This window comes from Vulpes vulpes, chromosome 15 (assembly GCF_048418805.1).
Source record: "Vulpes vulpes isolate BD-2025 chromosome 15, VulVul3, whole genome shotgun sequence".
NCBI lineage: Eukaryota > Metazoa > Chordata > Mammalia > Carnivora > Canidae > Vulpes > Vulpes vulpes.
The window spans coordinates 78337516-78356978 of record NC_132794.1 but is presented as its reverse complement, the minus strand read 5'-3'; the positions used below and the strand labels follow the sequence as shown (position 1 = coordinate 78356978).

General features: G+C 51.5%; 1 protein-coding gene across 3 annotated transcripts in view; it reads right to left on the bottom strand.

Moving 5' to 3' along the window:
• Positions 1 to 18010: 18010 nt before the first annotated feature.
• Positions 18011 to 19463, bottom strand: part of WDFY4 (WDFY family member 4) — a 286883-nt gene continuing 285430 nt past the window's right edge. For all 3 annotated transcript variants that reach the window (XM_025989725.2, XM_072739274.1, XM_072739273.1), the window contains exon 62: positions 18011 to 18457. In XM_025989725.2, coding sequence (XP_025845510.2) covers positions 18391 to 18457 — 67 coding nt within the window. In that variant the 3' untranslated portion in view covers positions 18011 to 18390. The remainder of the gene's footprint in view (positions 18458 to 19463) is intronic.

Below are 19463 nucleotides of genomic sequence, written 5' to 3'. Positions count from 1 at the left end.
AGAGGCAAGAATCTGTCAGGAGGTAGAGGGCAGGGGGGTCCCCAGGCTGTAAAGATCCCCCTGCATGCAGAGATCCTGGTGTGAAGGCTCATGTCCAGAGAGCAGGGGGCATGGGGCTCCTTGTCTGCCTCACCTGGGGATTGCAGTGTCAAGGAGCCAGGGCTGTCTGGGAAGTGCCTGGGCCACAGGCCTTTCACCTGGAATTGTAAGCAATGTACAAGCTGGGAGGGATGCTGGGCACAGGGGGTCACCTTCTGTGATCATGCAGAAACTGAGGCCAGCTGGGTTAGGAGAAAAGCTGCAGTAAAAAGATAATTTGGTACGCCTGCTGGATGGCAGAGACAGCAAAAAGATGACACTGCAGGGAAAAGTTCTTTACTTATGGTCTCTAAAGTTCTGGAATGCTGTCCACTCCCATCCCCAGTGAAGGGAGCTTGGTGGCCTGGACACTTTTAGCTTTAGTTTGTTCTCTTATTTTGATAGATGTGGAATTTATGCACACAACTGGCCACATGCTTGTTGCAGACTCGGGAATAGAGAGGAGACCTTTGCTAATTCACAGACTCCCTCTGTTCATGGGCAGCTTAACCGTGAGTGGTAGGAAGGGAGTCCCATCCAGGGGCTGGGGCTTCCTGACTTAGCAGCCCAGGACCTGGTGGGGACTCTGCAGCTGCCATTCTCCCCCTGCCACTCCTGACTGCTTCTCCTACCCCTCTCCATCTTTGGCCCACTCTGGACAGCAGCCCCTCTGCTCAGGACTGGCAGCGCCTCCTGGTGGCCCCAGCTTAGAACTGGTGGCCCTACTTTGCTCCCATCCCACCCTCCTTCCCAGCAACCTCTCTGCCTGTCACAGGTGGGTCCTTTTACTGCTCTTTTTTTTTGGCGGGGGGGGGGGGGGGGGGGGGGGGGGGGGCAAGCTAAATATTTTAATTTGTTTACAAAACAACATTTTCATAAAATTTCTGTAGGTTATAGATATCTCTAGAGATGGAGTTTCCTTCAGTCTGAAAAAGCAAACATGAAGGAATCAACAATGTTTTGAACAAGAGTTGTTCTAAACAGTCATCATTGTCTCTCACTCATTCAGTTCCATGTTGTTCCTTTTTGTTCTGTTTAAATGAAGCTTTTTCATTGGTTCTGGCAACTCATACTCTAGATTGATGATCTCAGGGTGACAAGAAACCAGTATTTGAAAAAGTCCCCTTCTTGAATCTTCTGGAAGCTGGACCATATTTTTGCAAGAGCATCAGAATAACACCTGTAAATGACAGGGCAGTCAACAGTGGATGTGGTTAAAGACCCAATGAGAGTTCATTGGAATGTAGTCGAGAAGAAAATTTGATTATTTTTTGTAACATACCACATTTTAACAATTCGAATGTCGAGTGATGGCACTGTATCAGGACATCTTGCAACTTCAGGAATTTCATTTCGTTTTTGGAACACCGACAGAATTCACACACCAAATATAATCTAAGAGGGCTTATTATTATTTGTTTGACAAAGCTTCTCATGTGACTTCACATAGCCAGTAAACTACATATATTAGTCAAGAGACTCTAATTAGGGTTTGACTTTCTGGGAATATGTTGAAAGTCAATGAACGAATGAGCGAACAAGCAAACAGCCAGCCAGCCAGCCAAACAAAGCAACCAAGCAAGCAATCAACTAACATTTCCGAAGGCTTCAAGGCACGTGCCTACAAAGGATCCAGGATCGTTAAAAAACTGAAAACGTCAGTATCTGCTTTGCCAAGGTGGCCCTAGGAGATCCTACAGGAGGTTATAGTATTGTCACCAAATGTAGATCCTTTACTATTGAGAAGTTTCCACTCTCTTACATAGGTAAAGACCGGATAAAAATGAATATAAAAGCCTTGCTGTTCCTCTACATTGCCGCACCTGCTCTTCCTACTCCAGCCTTCACCAAATCCTACTCTTGTTCTTTTTTATCATCTTCCTTTCCTGCTTTCCTTGTGCCTTCCCTCCTTTTGCAAGGAAAGCAGTTATTTCGTCATGTGCAGAAAGCTGGCTGGGACCCAGGCATGTGGGTCCAGCCATTCTCTCTGGCTCGGGAGCACATGTGTACCCCAAGGAGGAGCCGTCCCGAGACCCAGGACAGGAGTGCTGGTGCAAAGTTCTAGCCCACAGGCTGGCTCTCCCATCAGCTTGTCCTCACCTAGACTGACGATGAAAACATCTACTGGGTGTTCATCTACCCCATGAACACATGGTGCACTAAGCCTGGGTGCAGAGTCACCTCCTTTCCTTGCTCCCAGGACTTTCCATGAGGCGCAGACAATTGGTCTCCAGCTCCTGGCTCTGCTTCCTTGGCACATCTTCCTCCTCAGATTGCTCACCATTGGGGAACAGGACATGAGATGATGGCTTTCTTCTCCTCAGGGGACAGTGAGTTCCACTAAAGGCAAGCCCCTCTCTTCTTTGTTACCACACTGTCTCAGCAGCCAGTCATAGAGCCTAGTACCCAACCATTTCTTAACACGTAGAAGGGAGACACAGGGTGGAAAAGGAGACACTGAGGTGTTTTGAAAACTAAAATAGATGACCCACATGGAGGAAATTATTTTCCCATAGATTTTATTTCTCCCTAAGGCATCCAAATCTTGTGCCCCAAACCACATTACCCAGAGCTTCCACAACTCAGCAAAAAGGCACAGCTATATTTATCCTGTTGGCAGCCCCCTCTGCCAGTTTCCATCAAAGATCAGCCTGAAATAACATGTTTGTCGGGTTGGGGGGTGGTGACGAGATGGCAGTGGCTGGTAGCTCTCTGGCTGCAGTCTGGTCCTGGCAGGGTAGGAGGCTTGATGGGAACTCTGGGGTGTCTACTATTTTCTGTGGGACAAGAAGGAGGTGGTGCATTTTCCCAAGGAGTCCCAGAACCATGATGGCCAGGAGGTTGGCTTGGGGATGGCTCCATGGCCTCAGAAACATCTAGAGCCATGGCAGTCAGAAGACCAGAGCTGAGGGCTTAGGTCTGGGGGATTAGTCCTCGGCTCCATTCAGGACACCTGGCTTCAATGTCTAGATGGTGTCAGACTAATGTATAGAGGTGTAGGCAATATTTTATTTCCCTAGATGAAATGCCAACTCTGGAACAAGGTACTGAGAGTAGCTTAGGTCTGTAAGTTACTTACACTTTACAAAGGCTGTTCCAGGTATATTGTTTTTCTCCTCCAAATTCAACACATATTTTCTAGTACTCTCTCTGAGGAAGGGTCAGGGCTGGTCTAATTTCCAGACCCTGTAGCTCTTCCTCTCTGGCAAAAGCAGGGGTATGAGCCACTGCCTCCCTGTGCCCCAGCCAGCCCCTCCTCTCCTGTTCCCTGTTACACCCTGGTGACACCCCAGCCCCATCTCCCCCGCTGCTCATGCTGCTCAGCCAGGCTCACTTCTCTGAGGAACTCCGTGTGACTTTATGGCTCACAAACTGATATCCTGCAGCAGAGAGAAGTAGCACTTTTAACCACAGACGAGCCCAAGTAAGTAAAATGGATTACCCTGCCTCCCATCACTTGAGCATGCTGCCACGGGCCGTGGGCGTATGTTTCAGTGTATCGGTGGCTCCACCAGGACGCATGTTTCTTTACTCTTCATATTTGTTTTACTGTAGTAAAATATACATAACATGACATGGACCATCTCTGAGGCTTGCTGTGTGCAGCTCAGTGGCATCGGTGCACTCACATGGCTGTCGATCATCTCTGCCACCCTCTCCAGAACGCTTTCATCTTCGCCAGCTGAAACTGTGTTCCCAATAAACGACAGTTGCCCAGTAGCCCCCTCTCCTGAGTCACCGGCCACCACCATTCTATTCAACTCTATTCGACCATTCCTGGTACCTCACGTAAGTGGAATCATTCAATATTTGTTTTTTTGTGACTGGTTTATTCTGCTCATCATAATGTCTTCAAGGTTCATCTGTAGAGTGGCACGTGCCAGACTCCCCTGCCTCTCTAATGCTGAATGATACTCCATAGCATCTATCTATTGTGCTTTGCTTATCCATTCATCCATCAGTGGGCACTTGAGTTGTTTCTACTCTTTGGCTTCTGTGAATAGTGCTGTGTGAACGTGAGTGTACGAATATCTGTTGGAGCCCCTGCTTTCAGGGGGCGTGTGCTTTTTCTGAAGTTTGTCATCCCTGCCCAGCGCAGGGCCTCACACAGATGGAGTGTGCAACAGATATGGACTGACTTGTTGCCACTTATCCCTTCCCTAGAGGAGTGGATCCCACATTGTTGAGATGAATGCCTTTGGAAGTCAAGATTCCCTTTGAGGGACATTTAGAGATTGTGATATATTAATTCAGTGATAACCAAGGATATAATTTAGTACTAAATTAGGTATCTAATTTGTAGTTAAGAGCATTCTATTTATTGAATTGAACAATCAGGGGTGGTGATGGTGAGCAGCTCTGGTGAGAATTGGAGAAAAGCTGCAGTGTTTGGTTTCTACAGTGGAACATTCCAGGAGTCATGCTTGCAGAGGGTAGTTTGAGGTCTGCAGTTGATTTGGATGCTCTCAGGAGCTCCACGTGACTGATGAGGCTTTGCGAGGGTGCCCCATCCCCGTCAGGCCTCCCGCGTGCTGGTGCCCAGCTCTCCTGCAAGCCGGTACCCTGGGTCAGCAGAGCTTCCCTCCCAGGAACTGCTGGCCTAGGTTGGTCAGGCCAAGTGGTCCAGCTGAGGCCGCTGTTGTCTCTGTTCTTTGCAAGGAGCTCTCATGGCACGAGGAGCACGGGCTGGGGGAGGGTCCCCATGTGGTAGAGAGAGGCCCAAGCCGTCTGAGCAACAGTGGGGCACTGAATGGTACTCTTCCCACCCTTGGGTCGTATGGCATTTCTGGCCACTTTCTTGCCATTTCCAGCTTCTCAACCTCCCTGAAGGTCAGTTTTCTTATCTTTGGAATGGACTTGTTTCCTCTTGGGATGATGACAGGGCTCAGAGAAGCCAGGGCAGTAAAGGGCCGGCACACTCCCGGAGCTCAGCACACAATGGCCAGGGCTGGTGCAGGCAACCCCCGCTCCGTCACCACAGATGGCCTCGGCTCCTGTGTTCAGTATCCCGACAGTGACGGTGTCCTCGGAGACCCCAGGAGGAGGGGACAAAAGTGCGTGGGGAGTGGCTGTGCCAGCACCGGTGCAGAGGGTGAGGCCCGTGGTGACAGACCGGCTCTCCTCCACTCCGTGTGTCCTAGCGGCTGCCGTGGGCTGTGGCGGGGGCTGTGGCTGGGGGCCCCAGCAGGCCTCTGCTCAAGCGACACTAATTGTGCCAGGGAGAACGGCTCACTAGAGTGGAAAATAGTCCTCATATATCTAGCTGAAGACGATAATGACCTTTTAAATAACAGAAGCAATTTTATTTCAATACCTCAATTACTCTGAACTCTGAAATGTCAAAGTGCTCAGCACTTTCAAAATAGCTTAATATAGACATTTATAGCACTTAGACACAGCTAGTTTCTTATCTAACCTAATTACGTGTTGTACAGGAAATGGCAAGGCTCACCATCTGTGTTAGTTTTCACAACGATCCTGATGCACAGCCCGGGCTCTGCCTCGAGTCTGGTGCCTGGATTGCTGCCCGGCCCGGAATACACAGCTCTGGGAGCAGCCATGAGCAGGTCCCTGTCCTGTCCCGGTCAGCCACGTGGGGAGGGGAGGTCGATGTGGGCCTCTCCGTTTGGTTAGGGCCCACAGCATTGTGCCCAGAGTGCAGAGGCAGCTCCCATGGACGTGACATGTGGGTCACGGGGGTGGGAAGGAGCGGCTGGTGACAGCTGGTGGCAGTAGGGGTGAGCACTGCCTCTTCGGGGGAAGCTGGGGAACACTTTCCCAGGATGTGGGTGGTGGGATCCCAGGGTCACCTGGGCAGACTTGGCCAGACTGGAACCTCCTGTTGCTATTATTTTAGAAGCTGTGCTCTCTCTTCCACCTGTGCAGTGCAGGGACACCTGGGCATCCTGTGTGATGGGCTCCCTATGACTGTCCCCTCATTTCTACTCTGCCCCTATCCCTGCTTCTCTCCACCTCTCTGCCCCAAATTAAAGTCCCCTCTCTGTTGGTTCTCGGAGCAGCATGCTCCTGCTTCAGGGACTTGTACCTGCTTATCTCTGCACTAGAACATACTCCCCTGACACCCTCCTGGCTCACTCCCTTGCTTGCTTCTGCTTTTAGATGTCACCTGCCTGGGCTGCAATCCCTGGTCACCTTGTCATGTTTCTCCTTCCCTTGTCCTTGCCCCTTTCTCACTCGTTTCTTTCTACTTGGAGTGGCACCTTACTTACTGGTTATTTCCCTTATGCATCTATTGATCATCTCCTGGAGCAGAATGTAAGCTCCTTGCAGGCTGGGGTTTTGTTTCTCAGCCACTGCTCCATCTCCAGGACCTTGGCCAACACTGGCCACACAGTGGTCATGTGGTGAAGAGTGTTCAGTGTTCCATGAAGGAGTGGATGGGAGGCCAGGAACAGGCTGGAATGTCCATGGAGGGGACCAGCAGCCCACGGCTCTCAGCCAGTTGACAAGTGGACTCTGAAAGGCCTGCTTCACCCCTTAGCAGCTGCACCAGGAACCTGGCTAAGGGAATGCATGCCCTGCACATTATGCATTTTAACCCTCCAGCAGGATTGGGCATGATCATGAACATTTCACAGATTTTGGAAACAAGGCTCAGAGAGGTTAGGTTAGGTTCCTCAAGTTCCTCGGCTGAGTGGGTGCAGCACTGGGACATTAGCCACAGTCCGTGCTACTTCAAAGCCACGTTGTAGCCAGGGTCTGGTGCTCCCACCTGTTGGCAGCTGCAGTGGGATTGCCAATCTCAGGAAAGTCCACTTGTGTTTAGCTGATTACCAGGTATCCTTCCCATGGCCCAGGTCCTGTCCCCAGAGGCAACCTGCTGCCATTACGACCGACCATTCTTTTTCTCTCTCTCACTCCCCTTTGCACCTCTGTGTTCCATCTTGGGTTCTCACTGTTTTAGTCCCAAGCCAAGTGTCTGCTGGTCCCCAGGCCAAGGTGGCCATGGCACAACCAGACAGGTGGTGCTCCTGTAGGAGCCCAGCCCCAGCCTCCCAGCCACAGTGTTGCTCTTCGCAGTAACCACTTATTATGACCTGGCAAGACACTGGGAAAACATATTTGTAGAATTTTCGAGGGCTCCTTTCAGTTCATCATTCATTCACTCATCACACCTTCTGGAGTACCCACATGGAACCAGCCCCTCTAGGTGGTACAGGAAGAGGTAAATACACAGGACACCATCTCTGATCTTCAGAACCTTACAGAGGCTCAGGGGGTTGGCCAGGGAAGAGGAAGTTTCACTCCAGAGTGGTGGGCTGGGGTGGAGGCACAGGAGGAAGGGGGACCAGGGAAGAGTCTAGCTGGGGGTTGGTCGGTGCTTCAGTGCAGGCTCTCCTCTCCCTGCAAAACATCTCGTGCCATGGAGGTGGGAGCATCAAGGGAAGAGGTGGCCCAGATTCACATGCTTCTCCACCACCACCAAGAGGGTGCTGCCTCACCCAGACCCGGGACACTCTTGAGCGAGCCATGGGGTGCACACACTGGGTCCCTTTTGAGCAGCATGTCCCTGTCCCTTGCGGCAGGCCCTGGGCTTGGCACTAGTGCTCAGAGAAGAGGCAGGCACCATCTCCTCTATCGGTGATAGAACAGTCCATAGAGAGGCCAACAGCACAAAAGTGCCCACCGCTCCCCACGCCACGTGCTACCCAGGTGGCCTGTGGCACAGAGAAGAGACGGTACAGGAAAAGTATAATTCTGAATAAATGTGGAATGGATTAGAAGGTCCCCGAAGGAGGGCATTACCCCCGTGAACTGCTGAGAAATTCTTGCAAGCCGTTTCTTGACTCTGAAGGGTTTGGGTTGAGGGGGTTCCTAGAGGTATGTTCTTTTGCTCCGGCATGTGGTACTAAAGGGGCGTCTGCAGGTTTCCCAGGCTCTGAGTCTACCCTGAAGTGCTGGCCCAGTGGTTGTAAATTAAAATGGATTTGGGGGCCAGTCAGATGACGTGAAGCTGACGCAGCTTGCAGAACCAAAGCAATAGGAAGCAGCGGGCTCTGCTGTAGAGTGTGCTAGCCATGCCTCCCCAAGGCATCCAGACTCCAAACCATGATTAGCTCCGAACAGCCCAAGCAGAAGACACCTGCCGGCTCCACCTGGTTCCTCAAACCACCAGGCTGTGACGCTGCCATGGCTCCAAGGCTCCAGAGACCACCAGTATAGAGACTGCGAGGTTGGCTGCCCCCTCCTCGAGGCTGCTGGGGGTAATCACTGTCCACTATTCTGAGCAATAGGAGGCCAGGGGCACAACTGGCCCATTCCTGGTCACTGGGGGCGTCCCTAGAGCGGGTGAGGAGGCTTCAGCAGCACGGGGTTCAAGGGAAGAATGGGAATGGCCCTCCTTCACGGGCTTTCTCTGCTCCACAATGCTAGGTCATCCAAATGGGACGACTGCTCAGCTATTTCAGGAAGCCACCCAGGGGGAATCACGCACCCTCGGGAGCGGACTCAGGGGTTCCCCGTGGGTGTTACCTCTAGCCCCTGGAGGGCTCTCCATCTTCCTCACATTCTCTCACCTCTCACCACTGCTCCAGGCCGTCTGCGTAGCTTGTGCCCCTCAGCTCCTGGGACCCCAGTCCTGCTGTGTTTCACCCAGAAATGGGGAGGAGATGCCTCTCCCCACCTGGGCCTGGCTTTGCTGCCTCCACTCTTCCTGAGGAAGTTTTATGCCTAAAGCCTCTCTGTGTTCCTCATGGAATTAGTCCTGGGCACTTACACCAGAGTGGGGTTGGCAAACTGCAGCCTTGCTTTGATACAGCCTGCAAGCTAAGAGTGGTTTTTCCATTTTCTTTTCTTTCTTTCTTTCTTTTCTTTTCTTTTTTTTTTTTTTTTTGGTTTTTCCATTTTCAAACGTTTGAAAAAAAAAAATCAAGGGGCACCCAGGTGGCTCAATCGTTGAGCATCTTCCCTTGCTCAGGTTGTGATCCCAGGGTCCTGGGATCAAGTCTTACATCGGGCTTCCCCACAGGGACCCTGCTTCTCCCTCTACCTGTGTCTCTGCCTCTCTCTCTGTGTGTCTCATGAATAAATAAATAAAATCTTTAAAAAGAGATAATTGTAGTTGATACAGGTGGTATAGAGAAATCATGAAAATTTTAAGGGAATGAGAAAAAAAATCTAGAAGTGTTTGAATTGGATAATGCCCCAGAAAGGAGAGAGAAAGAAAGGAAATATTGTTCTCTCATCAGACCCTGTGTGAGAAATCATGTTAATAATTACAATGACAATAATAAGCCTTTCTTGAGCCCCTGCTCTGTGGTGGGAGTTTTACATACATTATCTCACTGAATCTTCCAGCAATCTGTGGGGTAATTGTCACTCTAAGTTTACAGAACACCAAGAAGGAAGGAGAACTGGGACTGAGGGGCACAGAGCCCGAAGGCCATGCAGAGTCAGAAAGTGTGATCCCACAGCCTCTGCTCCAGGGGCTCCAGGACCTGGGCTGCTCAGCGCAGGGACCTCCTGTGACTTGGGGTCCAAGTAGGGAGGATGAACTTCCAGGTCCCAGAGAGCTGCTTTTTGAGGTAGTGAATTCCTTGTTGCAGGAGGTATCCAAGCTGGTATCTTCTGATACAAAGGGTTCGACCTTTTTTTTTTTTTCTTAACTCTTCTAAAAGCATAGGTGCCCCCTTTTCATCCTCTGTGTTTTGTTGTGAGGTGGGTCAGGGCAGCTGTTCTCAGAAACCCAGGCCCTGGAGAGTAAGGTACTGTGCTGAGGCTTTAGGGTCTGGCAGCAGGCTATTTAAACTTCCATCTGCCTGCATCCACCCCCACCAAGGAACACGAGGAGGCCGTGTGGTCCTGCAGAGGGGGTGCTTGCATCTGGACCTCTGACTGGGTTCTGCCACTGAGCAGCTACTTGACCTTAGTTACATCCCTTCCCTTTTCTGGGTCCTGGTTTCTACACCTGTAAAATAGCACAATTAGAGGAGCTGTGTGACCCCTGATGACTACAGACTCTTAGGGGTTAAATTTCAGGCATCTATGTCCAGACTCAGCCTCTCTCCATTAGGCCCCAGACTGGCTTGGAGCAGATACTCAGTGGATACTTGGGCAATGCTAGTGAGTGAATGAACGAATGAATGAATGAATGAATGAATGAACAAATGAGCAATTGCGTCGATGGATAAAGTAACTCTGCTGTCCATGAGATTGCATCAGTGCCTACTGCCTGAGTGAAGACCAGGGCTGCACAGTGTGCAGGGCACAGCACTGGGCCCGGGGGACCCAGAGTCACGGCATGGTGGTGGATAGAAGATGATCATTTCTGGCAAATGGCAATAGCGGGTCTTGGGCAAGGGGTGTCTCTATCAACCACTTTGAGGCAGAACAAGAGCTCAGCCCAGGGCAACACAGTGTTCTGATATTTCAGGGATTTGGGAGAAGGAGATAAGTTGGAGCATCCTATTTACTATGAAGACCATGAAGGTGCTACTGGCAAAAGCCCATACGAATGAAATGGAAACAACACACTTGTGTGAGCAAATACACACACACACACACACACACACACACACACACACACACAGGATCTGCACATATGTTATGTACCCAGAACTTACCAAAGCAAAACTGATTTTGGCTTAGAGAGATTTAATTTTATGCTAAACAAATTTCATCAGGATTTTCATATGAAGAGTCGAATCCTCCTCAAATGTGCCCTGCTCGGCTGCATGCTAATGTGGTCAAATCCAATCTCTGAGTTCTCTCCCAGCCCAGACTTGGGTCCTGGCTGCTGGCTGAGCCTTGAGGAGGCAGTGGCTATCCCAAGTGGAGCCCAGAGCACAAAGGAACAAATACAGAAAATCAGTATATGCCCACGGAGAGTGAGGGCCCAGGGACCCTCAGCACCCTGCAAACAAAGGGTTCTTTGTGGTCCCTCTACCGGTTCCCAGCAATTCACAGAAGCAGGTCACCATCACCTACTAAATACCTATGGGCGTGTTGGGTCCTTGAGCAGGCCACCATCCTTTCCTGCCTCTAGGAGGTCCAGGGAACAGGGCACTGGGACTTAACAAATACAAATAAATACAAGACATCCAGTTAAATCTGAATTTCTGATGAACAATGAATAGTTTTCAGTGTAAGTATATTCCAAGTGACCCCAAGCCTGTCTAGATAAAGAAGTGGCATGGCTCAACCCTCGCTGGGACCCACGTGGGTAAAGCTGTCTCCCAGAGGGTTGACTCAAATGCACTGGAAAGCCCAGATTTTGTCTCTGCAATTCGAGGGATGTCTGTTGCACTGGATTCCCTTCCCTGGCCTCTCAGAGTAGATGGAAAGCCAAAGGAGTCAGGGTGAGTGTCACTGTGATGAATGGGTAGGAAAGCAGCATTTATTTGGAATGGTGAACAGAGTTGAGACTTCCAAGGAGGGGAGTGTGGGAGCCCTCTGTCATCACAGAGGGTGGAGGGTGAGGGCTGGTCTCACAGGGTTTTGTTTTTGTGTTTGTTTGCTTCTTCTTCCTCTTTTTTTTTTTTTTTTTTGTTTAAGATTTTATTTATTTGAGAGAGTGAGAGAGCATGAGTAGTGGGAAGGGGCAGAAGGAGAAGCAGACTTCCCTCTGAACAGGGAGTCCAGAGGCAGGGAGCCCCAAGGCTAGGCTTGATCCCAGGACCGTGAGATCATGACCTGAGCTGAAGGCAGATGCTTAACTGACTGAACCACTCAGGTGCCCTTCATAGGTTTGGTTTTTTAAAGATTTATTTATTTATTTTGAGAGAGTGAGCGAGAACCCCTGTGTGCATGTGTGAGCCGGGGCAGAGGCAGAGGGAGAGAGAGAATCTGCAGCAGACTCCCCGCTGAACTCAGAGCCAGATGCAGGGCTCCATCTCGCTACACTGAGATCATGACCTGAGCCAAAACCAAGAATCAGATACTCAACCAACTGTGCCAGCCGGGCACCCCTTGTCTCACAGTTAGTAAGTATTTGTCATGGGAAGGAGTTCAGCTGGGCAAGAGCTGGGCACAGCTACTGTCTCTGGCTGAGCCAGGGAAAGTGAATGGAACATGGAGGTCCCTGACCCCAGAGGCCAGAGAAGCCCCTCACCTGGCCTGTCTTGAGACTGCAGGGTGAGCGGCAGAGGGCAAGTGCCTCCATCCCCACCTGGTCCTGCCACTGTCTACAGTGGAATGTGTCCGAGTGGGCACTCTGGAACCCACATCAGCATGGCTTGGGAGACTGTTAGACATGCAGACTGGCTTCTGCTTTAGGAGGGCCCAGGAAACTGAGAGGTAGACTTGCATTCCAGAATGTTCCTGAAGCAATGACTTTCTATGTGAACATCCCTGTTGTAGCCTGAGAAAACTCCGGGCGTGGGAGGGTGCTTCCTGTCATATTTTCTCTGAGCCTCTCCCCAGTCCAGGCAAGGAGCTTTTCTGGGAACAAGCAGAAGGGTTCCCTGTCCCCAGGAGCCTGGCACTGGGCTTGGCTCAGCAAGAAAAGATACCGGTGAGTGACTGAATCGGTGATATACTGAAAGACAGCTCATGTCAGGCCAGGCAGTCCGGTGTCCGTCAGCCCTCCACAGAATAAACAGATGAGACTTTAATCTAGTGACAAGCCACGACAAGCCTGGTAGACCCCGGGATCCAATTTTACAGATGGAGAAACTGAGGCTGAGGTTGGCAGGCCCTGGGGATGCCGGAGAAGGGGCTCCGGCTGCCCGGGCCTCGAGCACTGCTCTTCCGCGGCCCATCCCCGGCGGCCAGTCTGCCCGGCCCTCGGCCGACCTGCGGGGGGCGGGGGGCGGGGGGCGAGGGGCGGCCGGCGGGGCGGGGGCGGGGGCGGGGGCGAGGGCGAGGGCGAGGGCGAGGGCGCGCTCTGCAGCCGCAGCCACAGGCTCTGCTGGCCTCGGGGCTCGGCGGGTCTGCCCGCGGGCTGGGACCCCGACCCCTCCGGACCTGGGTGCTAGCAGCTCGCCCTGCCGCGTGCCCCGGAGCTGGCCCCGGACGCTCGCCCCCGAGGCCCCGCAGGGAAAGGGGCTGCTAGCGGGCCTCCCGGACCCTGACGCGGCCCTAGGCGCGGCCCCCCATCCGCCGCTGCCGCCTCCCCGCTGCCCCGTGCCCCCCGCACCCCCCTGCCCGCCTCCCCGCTGCCCCGTGCCCCCCGCACCCCCCCCGCCCGCCTCCCCGCTGCCCCGTGCCCCCCGCACCCCCCCCGCCCGCCTCCCCGCTGCCCCGTGCCCCCCGCACCCCCCCCGCACCCCCCCGCCCGCCTCCCCGCTGCCCCGTGCCCCCCGCACCCGCCCCCCCGCACCCCCCCGCCCGCCTCCCCGCTGCCCCGTGTCCCCCGCACGCCCCCGACCCCAGCACATCGTGGGCCTCGCCCGCCTCCTTGGCCTCCTCTCACCTTCTTCAGGCCGCTCCGCCCCCCTCCCCTGCCTCGTCTGCGCAGCTGCCCCGGTGCCACCACGCAGAGCTGTCGCTCGCGCCAGCACCGGCAGCTCCCCTGGCTCACCCATCCACCTGTGCCGTCAGGTGCTTAGGCAACACGTGTGGCGCATCTTCTGTGAGCTGGGCGCTGGGGACCCATCTCCAGGTGGCCGGTCCGTCTTTGCCCCCCTCACTCCCGCTGGCCCTGCGCCCCCACCAGCTGCACCCCCTGCAGCCCCTGCAGCCCTGGGCGCAGCCTCTCCTCCTCCCAGCCTCTGCTTTGCCTTCTGGAGTTGCCGGCCTGCCCTTTCCAGCGCTGGCCTGACCTTGGCCAGTGCCGTCTCCTCTGCCTGCAACATCCTACTCTCCGTCTGGAAGAGGCTAAGTGGTGGTGTCTGCCCTTCCAGGCTTTGCTCTAGAGCCACCTGCTTCAGCCAGTGTGTTGGGCTGAATTGTGTTGCAGCAAAATTTGTAGGTGTAAGTCCTGATTCCTAGTACCTCAGAATGTGATATTTTTTGGAGATAATATCTTAAAGGTACTTAAGAGGTAATTAAGGTAAGAAATAAAGAGGTCATTAAGATGGACAATTTTTTTTTAAATAAAGATTTTATTTATTTGACAGGGAGTGAGAGAGCACAACCAGGGCAGGGGCAGAGGGAGAGAGAGAGGCAGGCTCCCCGTTGAACAGGGAGCCCGTTGCGGGGCTCAATCCCTGGACCCTGAGATCCCAGAATCCTGAGATCATGACCTGAACCGAAGACAGATGCTTAACCACCTGAGGCACCTGGGCGCCCCCATTAGGATGGACCTTAATCTAACATGACTGGGTACTTTACAAGCAAAGGAGATTAGGAGACAGACAGACATGGAGGGAAGTCCATGTGAGGACGCAGGGAGAGACAGTCATCTATGAGCCAGGGAGAGAGATGCTTCGGAGGAAACCAGCCCTGCTGATACCTTGATCTTGAGTCTCCAGGCTCTAGAACTGTGAAGAATCAGTTGAACCCACCCAGCCTGTGGCACTTTGTCTGGCATCCCAAGCAGATGACTATAGCCACAAGATTGCCCGGGCCTACCCTAGGGCACAGGTGTCTCTCTTGAGCATTCTACCTCAAGTCACCTTTGTTTGCACAGACATCTGAGCCCCAAGATGCTGCCTCCGCCTCTCCCCAGTGATATGGGGAAGCAAAAGCCAGTGTTCAGGGAATGTTTGTCAAGTGAATTAGCCCAAGATAGCCTTTGGGCCGGCAGACCTTTCAGCCCTGGGAAATGCTATAAATGGTGTTTTGAAACATGACAGCAGGCCCAGCCTTGATATTTATGACCCTGCTTCTTGGCCTTCCTGGGGAGTGGTGCTCTCTGCTCTTCAATTTATGGTCCTTCGGTGCAGCCCAGACTGAGAAGGGGATTGTAAATGGGCTGTCTGCTAATAGCACCTGCAGACAGTGCTGGAGGCAGTGTGATCCTTGGCCCTGAGGTCAGACACAGGGCCTTCTACCCAGGAGGGCGCAGTGGGCCCCGAAGCACCTCCTCCTCCATCTTGCCCTTTGCAAAGCCCTCAAAGTTTATAGATAGATCACTCTTTCCTGTCCATACCTAGATCACTCTTTCCTGTCCATACCTCATTCACTCTCTTTGGCATAGCTGCATACCCCTGTATCTTGTTAAAATTTATCTTTAAATTGGCTCACTGCTCCCAGAAGCCAGATGATCCAGGCCAGAAGACACTCCATTTTCTTGCCCTCTCCAGGCCTGAGCTGTGTTGAATAAGGACACTCATCAGGGCCTTGCAGGGCTTGCAGAAATATGGAAAGGATTGTGTTCCCTGGAGAGGGAGGGGGGTAGCTAAGGAGCTTCGCTACCCCAAATTCTTGTGCATCCACCTGGACTTAACTTCGTTGAAGAGGCAATGAATTTCCATTCAAGGACCTATGAAAGGCTGGGGGTGGAGAGAAGACACTGGAATGGGGTCATGCCTTCAATGCCCAATGGGCCTTAGAGAGACCCATGCCCTGGAAGTCACTAGAATTCCTCGGAGGGGTTTCCACTAACTACCCTCCCCCCATATTCTCTACTGGAGGGCAGAAGTCACACAACAGCCGAGCCCCAGTTCTTCCAGATTGAGCTCCAGCTGCAAACTGGCCTGTGTACTGGGGCCTTTGACCTTTGTGTAAAGTCAGGCCCAGAGAAGAGCCTGCCAAGCCCAAGCCTGCTGTGGGGTACAGAGACAGAAAAGGCATTAAGGGCAGGGGGTCTCATGATACTCTACATAGAAAACACAAAAGCCTCCACCCCAAGATTGCTAGAACTCATACAGCAATTTGGCAGCGTTGCAGGATATAAAATCAATGCCCAGAAATCAATGGCATTTCTATACACTAACAATGAGGCTGAAGAAAGAGAAATTAAGGAGTCAATCCCATTTACAATTGCACCCAAAAGCATAAGATACCTAGGAATAAACCTAACCAAAGAGGTAAAGGATCTATACCCTAAAAACTACAGAACACTTCTGAAAGAAATTGAGGAAGACACAAAGAGATGGAAAAATATTCCATGCTCATGGATTGGAACAATTAATATTGTGAAAATGTCAATGTTACCCAGGGCAATTTATACCTTTAATGCAATCCCTATCAAAATACCATGGACTTTCTTCAGAGAGTTAGAACAAATTATTTTAAGATTTGTGTGGAATCAGAAAAGACCCCGAATAGCCAGGGGAATTTTAAAAAAGAAAACCATAGCTGGGGGCATCACAATGCCACATTTCAGGTTGTACTACCAAGCTGTGGTCATCAAGACAGTGTGGTACTGGCACAAAAACAGACACATAGATCAATGGAACAGAATAGAGAACCCAGAAGTGGACCCTCAACTTTATGGTCAACTAATATTCGACAAAGGAGGAAAGACTATCCACTGGAAGAAAGACAGTCTCTTCAATAAATGGTGCTGGGAAAATTGGACATCCACATGCAGAAGAATGAAACTAGACCACTCTCTTTCACCAGACACAAAAATAAACTCAAAATGGATGAGAGATCTAAATGTGAGACAACATTCCATCAAAATCCTAGAGGAGAACACAGGCAACACCCTTTTTGAACTCGGCCACAGTAACTTCTTGCAAGTTTCATCCATGAAGGCAAGAGAAACAAAAGCAAAAATGAACTATTGGGACTTCATCAAGATAAGAAGCTTTTGCACAGCAAAGGATACAGTCAACAAAACTAAAAGACAACCTACAGAATGGGAGAAGAGATTTGCAAATGACCTATCAGATAAAGGGCTAGTTTCCAAGATCTATAAAGAACTTATTAAACTCAACAGCACAGAAACAAACAATCCAATCATGAAATGGGCAAAAGACTCAAACAGAAATCTCACAGAGGAAGACATAGACATGGCCAACATGCACATGAGAAAATGCTCCGCATCACTGGCCATCAGGGAAATACACATCAAAACCACAATGAGATACCACCTCACACCAGTGAGAATGGGGAAAATTAACAAGGCAGGAAACCACAAATGTTGGAGAGGATGTGGAGAATGGGGAACCCTCTGACACTGTTGGTGGGAATGTGAACTGGTGCAGCCACTCTGGAAAACTGTGTGGAGGTTCCTCAAAGACTTAAAAATAGACCTGCCCTATGACCCAGATCCAGCAATTGCACTGCTGGGGATTTACCCCAAAGATATAGATGCAGTGAAACGCCGGGACACCTGCACCCCGATGTTTCTAGCAGCAATGTCCACAATAGCCAAACTGTGGAAGGAGCCTCGGTGTCCATGGAAAGATGAATGGATAAAGAAGATGTGGTCTATGCATACAATGGAATATTACTCAGCCATTAGAAACGACGAATACCCACCATTTGCTTCAACGTGGATGGAACTGGAGGGTGTTATGCTGAGTGAAGTAAGTCAATCAGAGAAGGACAAACAGTGTATGGTCTCATTCATTTGGGGAATATAAATCATAGTGAAAGGGAATAGAAGGGAAGGGAGAAGAAATGGGTAGGAAATATCAGAAAGGGAGACAGAACATAAAGACTCCTGACTCTGGGAAACGAACTAGGGGTAGTGGAAGGGGAGGTGAGCAGGGGGTGGGGGTGAATGGGTGATGGGCACTGAGGGGGGCACTTGACGGGATGAGCACTGGGTGTTATTCTGTATGTTGGCAAATTGAACACCAATAAAAAATAAATTTATTATTAAAAAGAAAAGGGCAGGGGGTCTCTCTGCTGCCTCCCTGGCTGACTTCCCTACCCTGCCATGGGCAAACCGAGGTCCACATACTGTGGCTCACCCATAGGAGTGGGCCTCCTGAGCGTGCCCCTAGCTCCCCATGAGCCCCTGCCTGGCAGGCAAGCCTGAGGGAGAGCCAGATTCCACGGAGGGAGATAGGAGGGCTTGAGAAACACTCTAAGAGTGGGGTGGGCTTCCCTGAGGCCTTTTTACCTTTCTGGGTACAGGATGCAAACACCTGAGTAGAAAAGCATGGTGATTTTATACTCATGAGCCCACCTGTGTTTGGAAAATAGTTGCTTTAATAAAATAAAGACAATCCAATTTTTCCCATTAGTTCCCAGTAAGCGACCTGATTTTTTTCCCCAATGTAATAAGCCCTCTGAGAAGGTGAGTTCTGTGAGTTTATGGGCAGCTTGTGAGCCAGTCAGTTTCCAGATTGCCACTCCCAGCCTCCCAGGGGCTCTCCTTTGACAGTGTGTCCTTGGACAACCCAAGGCCAAAGTGCCACTGGCCATGGAGTGGCTCAGGGTGTGCAGCCCTGATGGCCAGCAGCCTCTGCCTCAGGGGAGACTCCTCTGCTTCCCGGGCACTGCGTCAGCCTGCATTCACCGGGTGCTGCTGCCGCTCAGGACACACGGTTGCCCACCGTCTCAGGCTTCCTACCCTTCTGCAGACCAGCAGAATATTCTCCCCTTCTCATCGCCGACCAGGAGCTTGATCTGGTTCCTTGCGAAGAGAAGGAATAGACAGGAGTGTTAGAGCAAAGCCCGTGTGTTCTACTTCTCCCAGGAAACTGACACAGGGCCTGCACCTGGCCTTCACCTGAGGCAGGAGGAGCAGCTGGGAGAACCGGAGAATGTTCTGACCCAGGGGAAGGGGCACTTCTGAACTATGAAGGTTATGGCCTCCCTTATGAGCATGGGGGGACACTCCAAGTTGTCCAGGCTCCAGGAATCCAGGGTGAGGCCCTAACTTTTCTGTTTAGCATCTCCAGGTGGGCCTGCTGTCCTGTCAAAACATAGCCAGATCCCCCAGCCACAAGAATGGCAAGTTTCCCGACAAAGAGTTGGGGCTCTGGACTCTCCATCCCTTTTACCATATCCCACCCTAGCCCACCTCACTTCAGTCTGGCTTCTAGGACACTGTGTGGTTACCACCACGGACCCTGAGCCACCCACTCCAGGGCAGTGAAGGAAGAAGGGAAGCAGCTCTCAAAGGCCCATTGGCCTCCTGAGATGACACCTCCTCGTGTGAGAAATGGATTATTAAGAGTGGGTACCACTTACTGCCACTAGGTAACTGTGAAGAATAAAATAATGTCTATCAAGCATAGCACCTGACACTTGGCTCTTCTACTTTGGTCTAGAGCTTTCAAAAGTTTTTTGTTTGTCTGTTTGTTTTCGGAATGTAGCATCACCACACCAAATATTATTATTGGTACTGGGCCTCAGGAGAAAAGTCCCTTGTAGGATGAAACTACAAAGCCATATACGTTTACCTTTTAGATTTCTTTATGAGTTCACGGATATTTGAAAGAGATAGAGCAAGAACATGTGTGTGTCACAAAAATCTCCTAGGGCCCTCCACGGGCACCTCATTTGCCTCGTGTGCATGGTGGGCTGTCCCAGGTCCCTGTAGTAATGAAGCCACCTCCCAGGGCTGGGCAACTTGAGCCTAGAGCCATGGGGACCTTCCTGGGGTGGCCTCTGTGCCCCCTGCCGGAGGCCCTAAG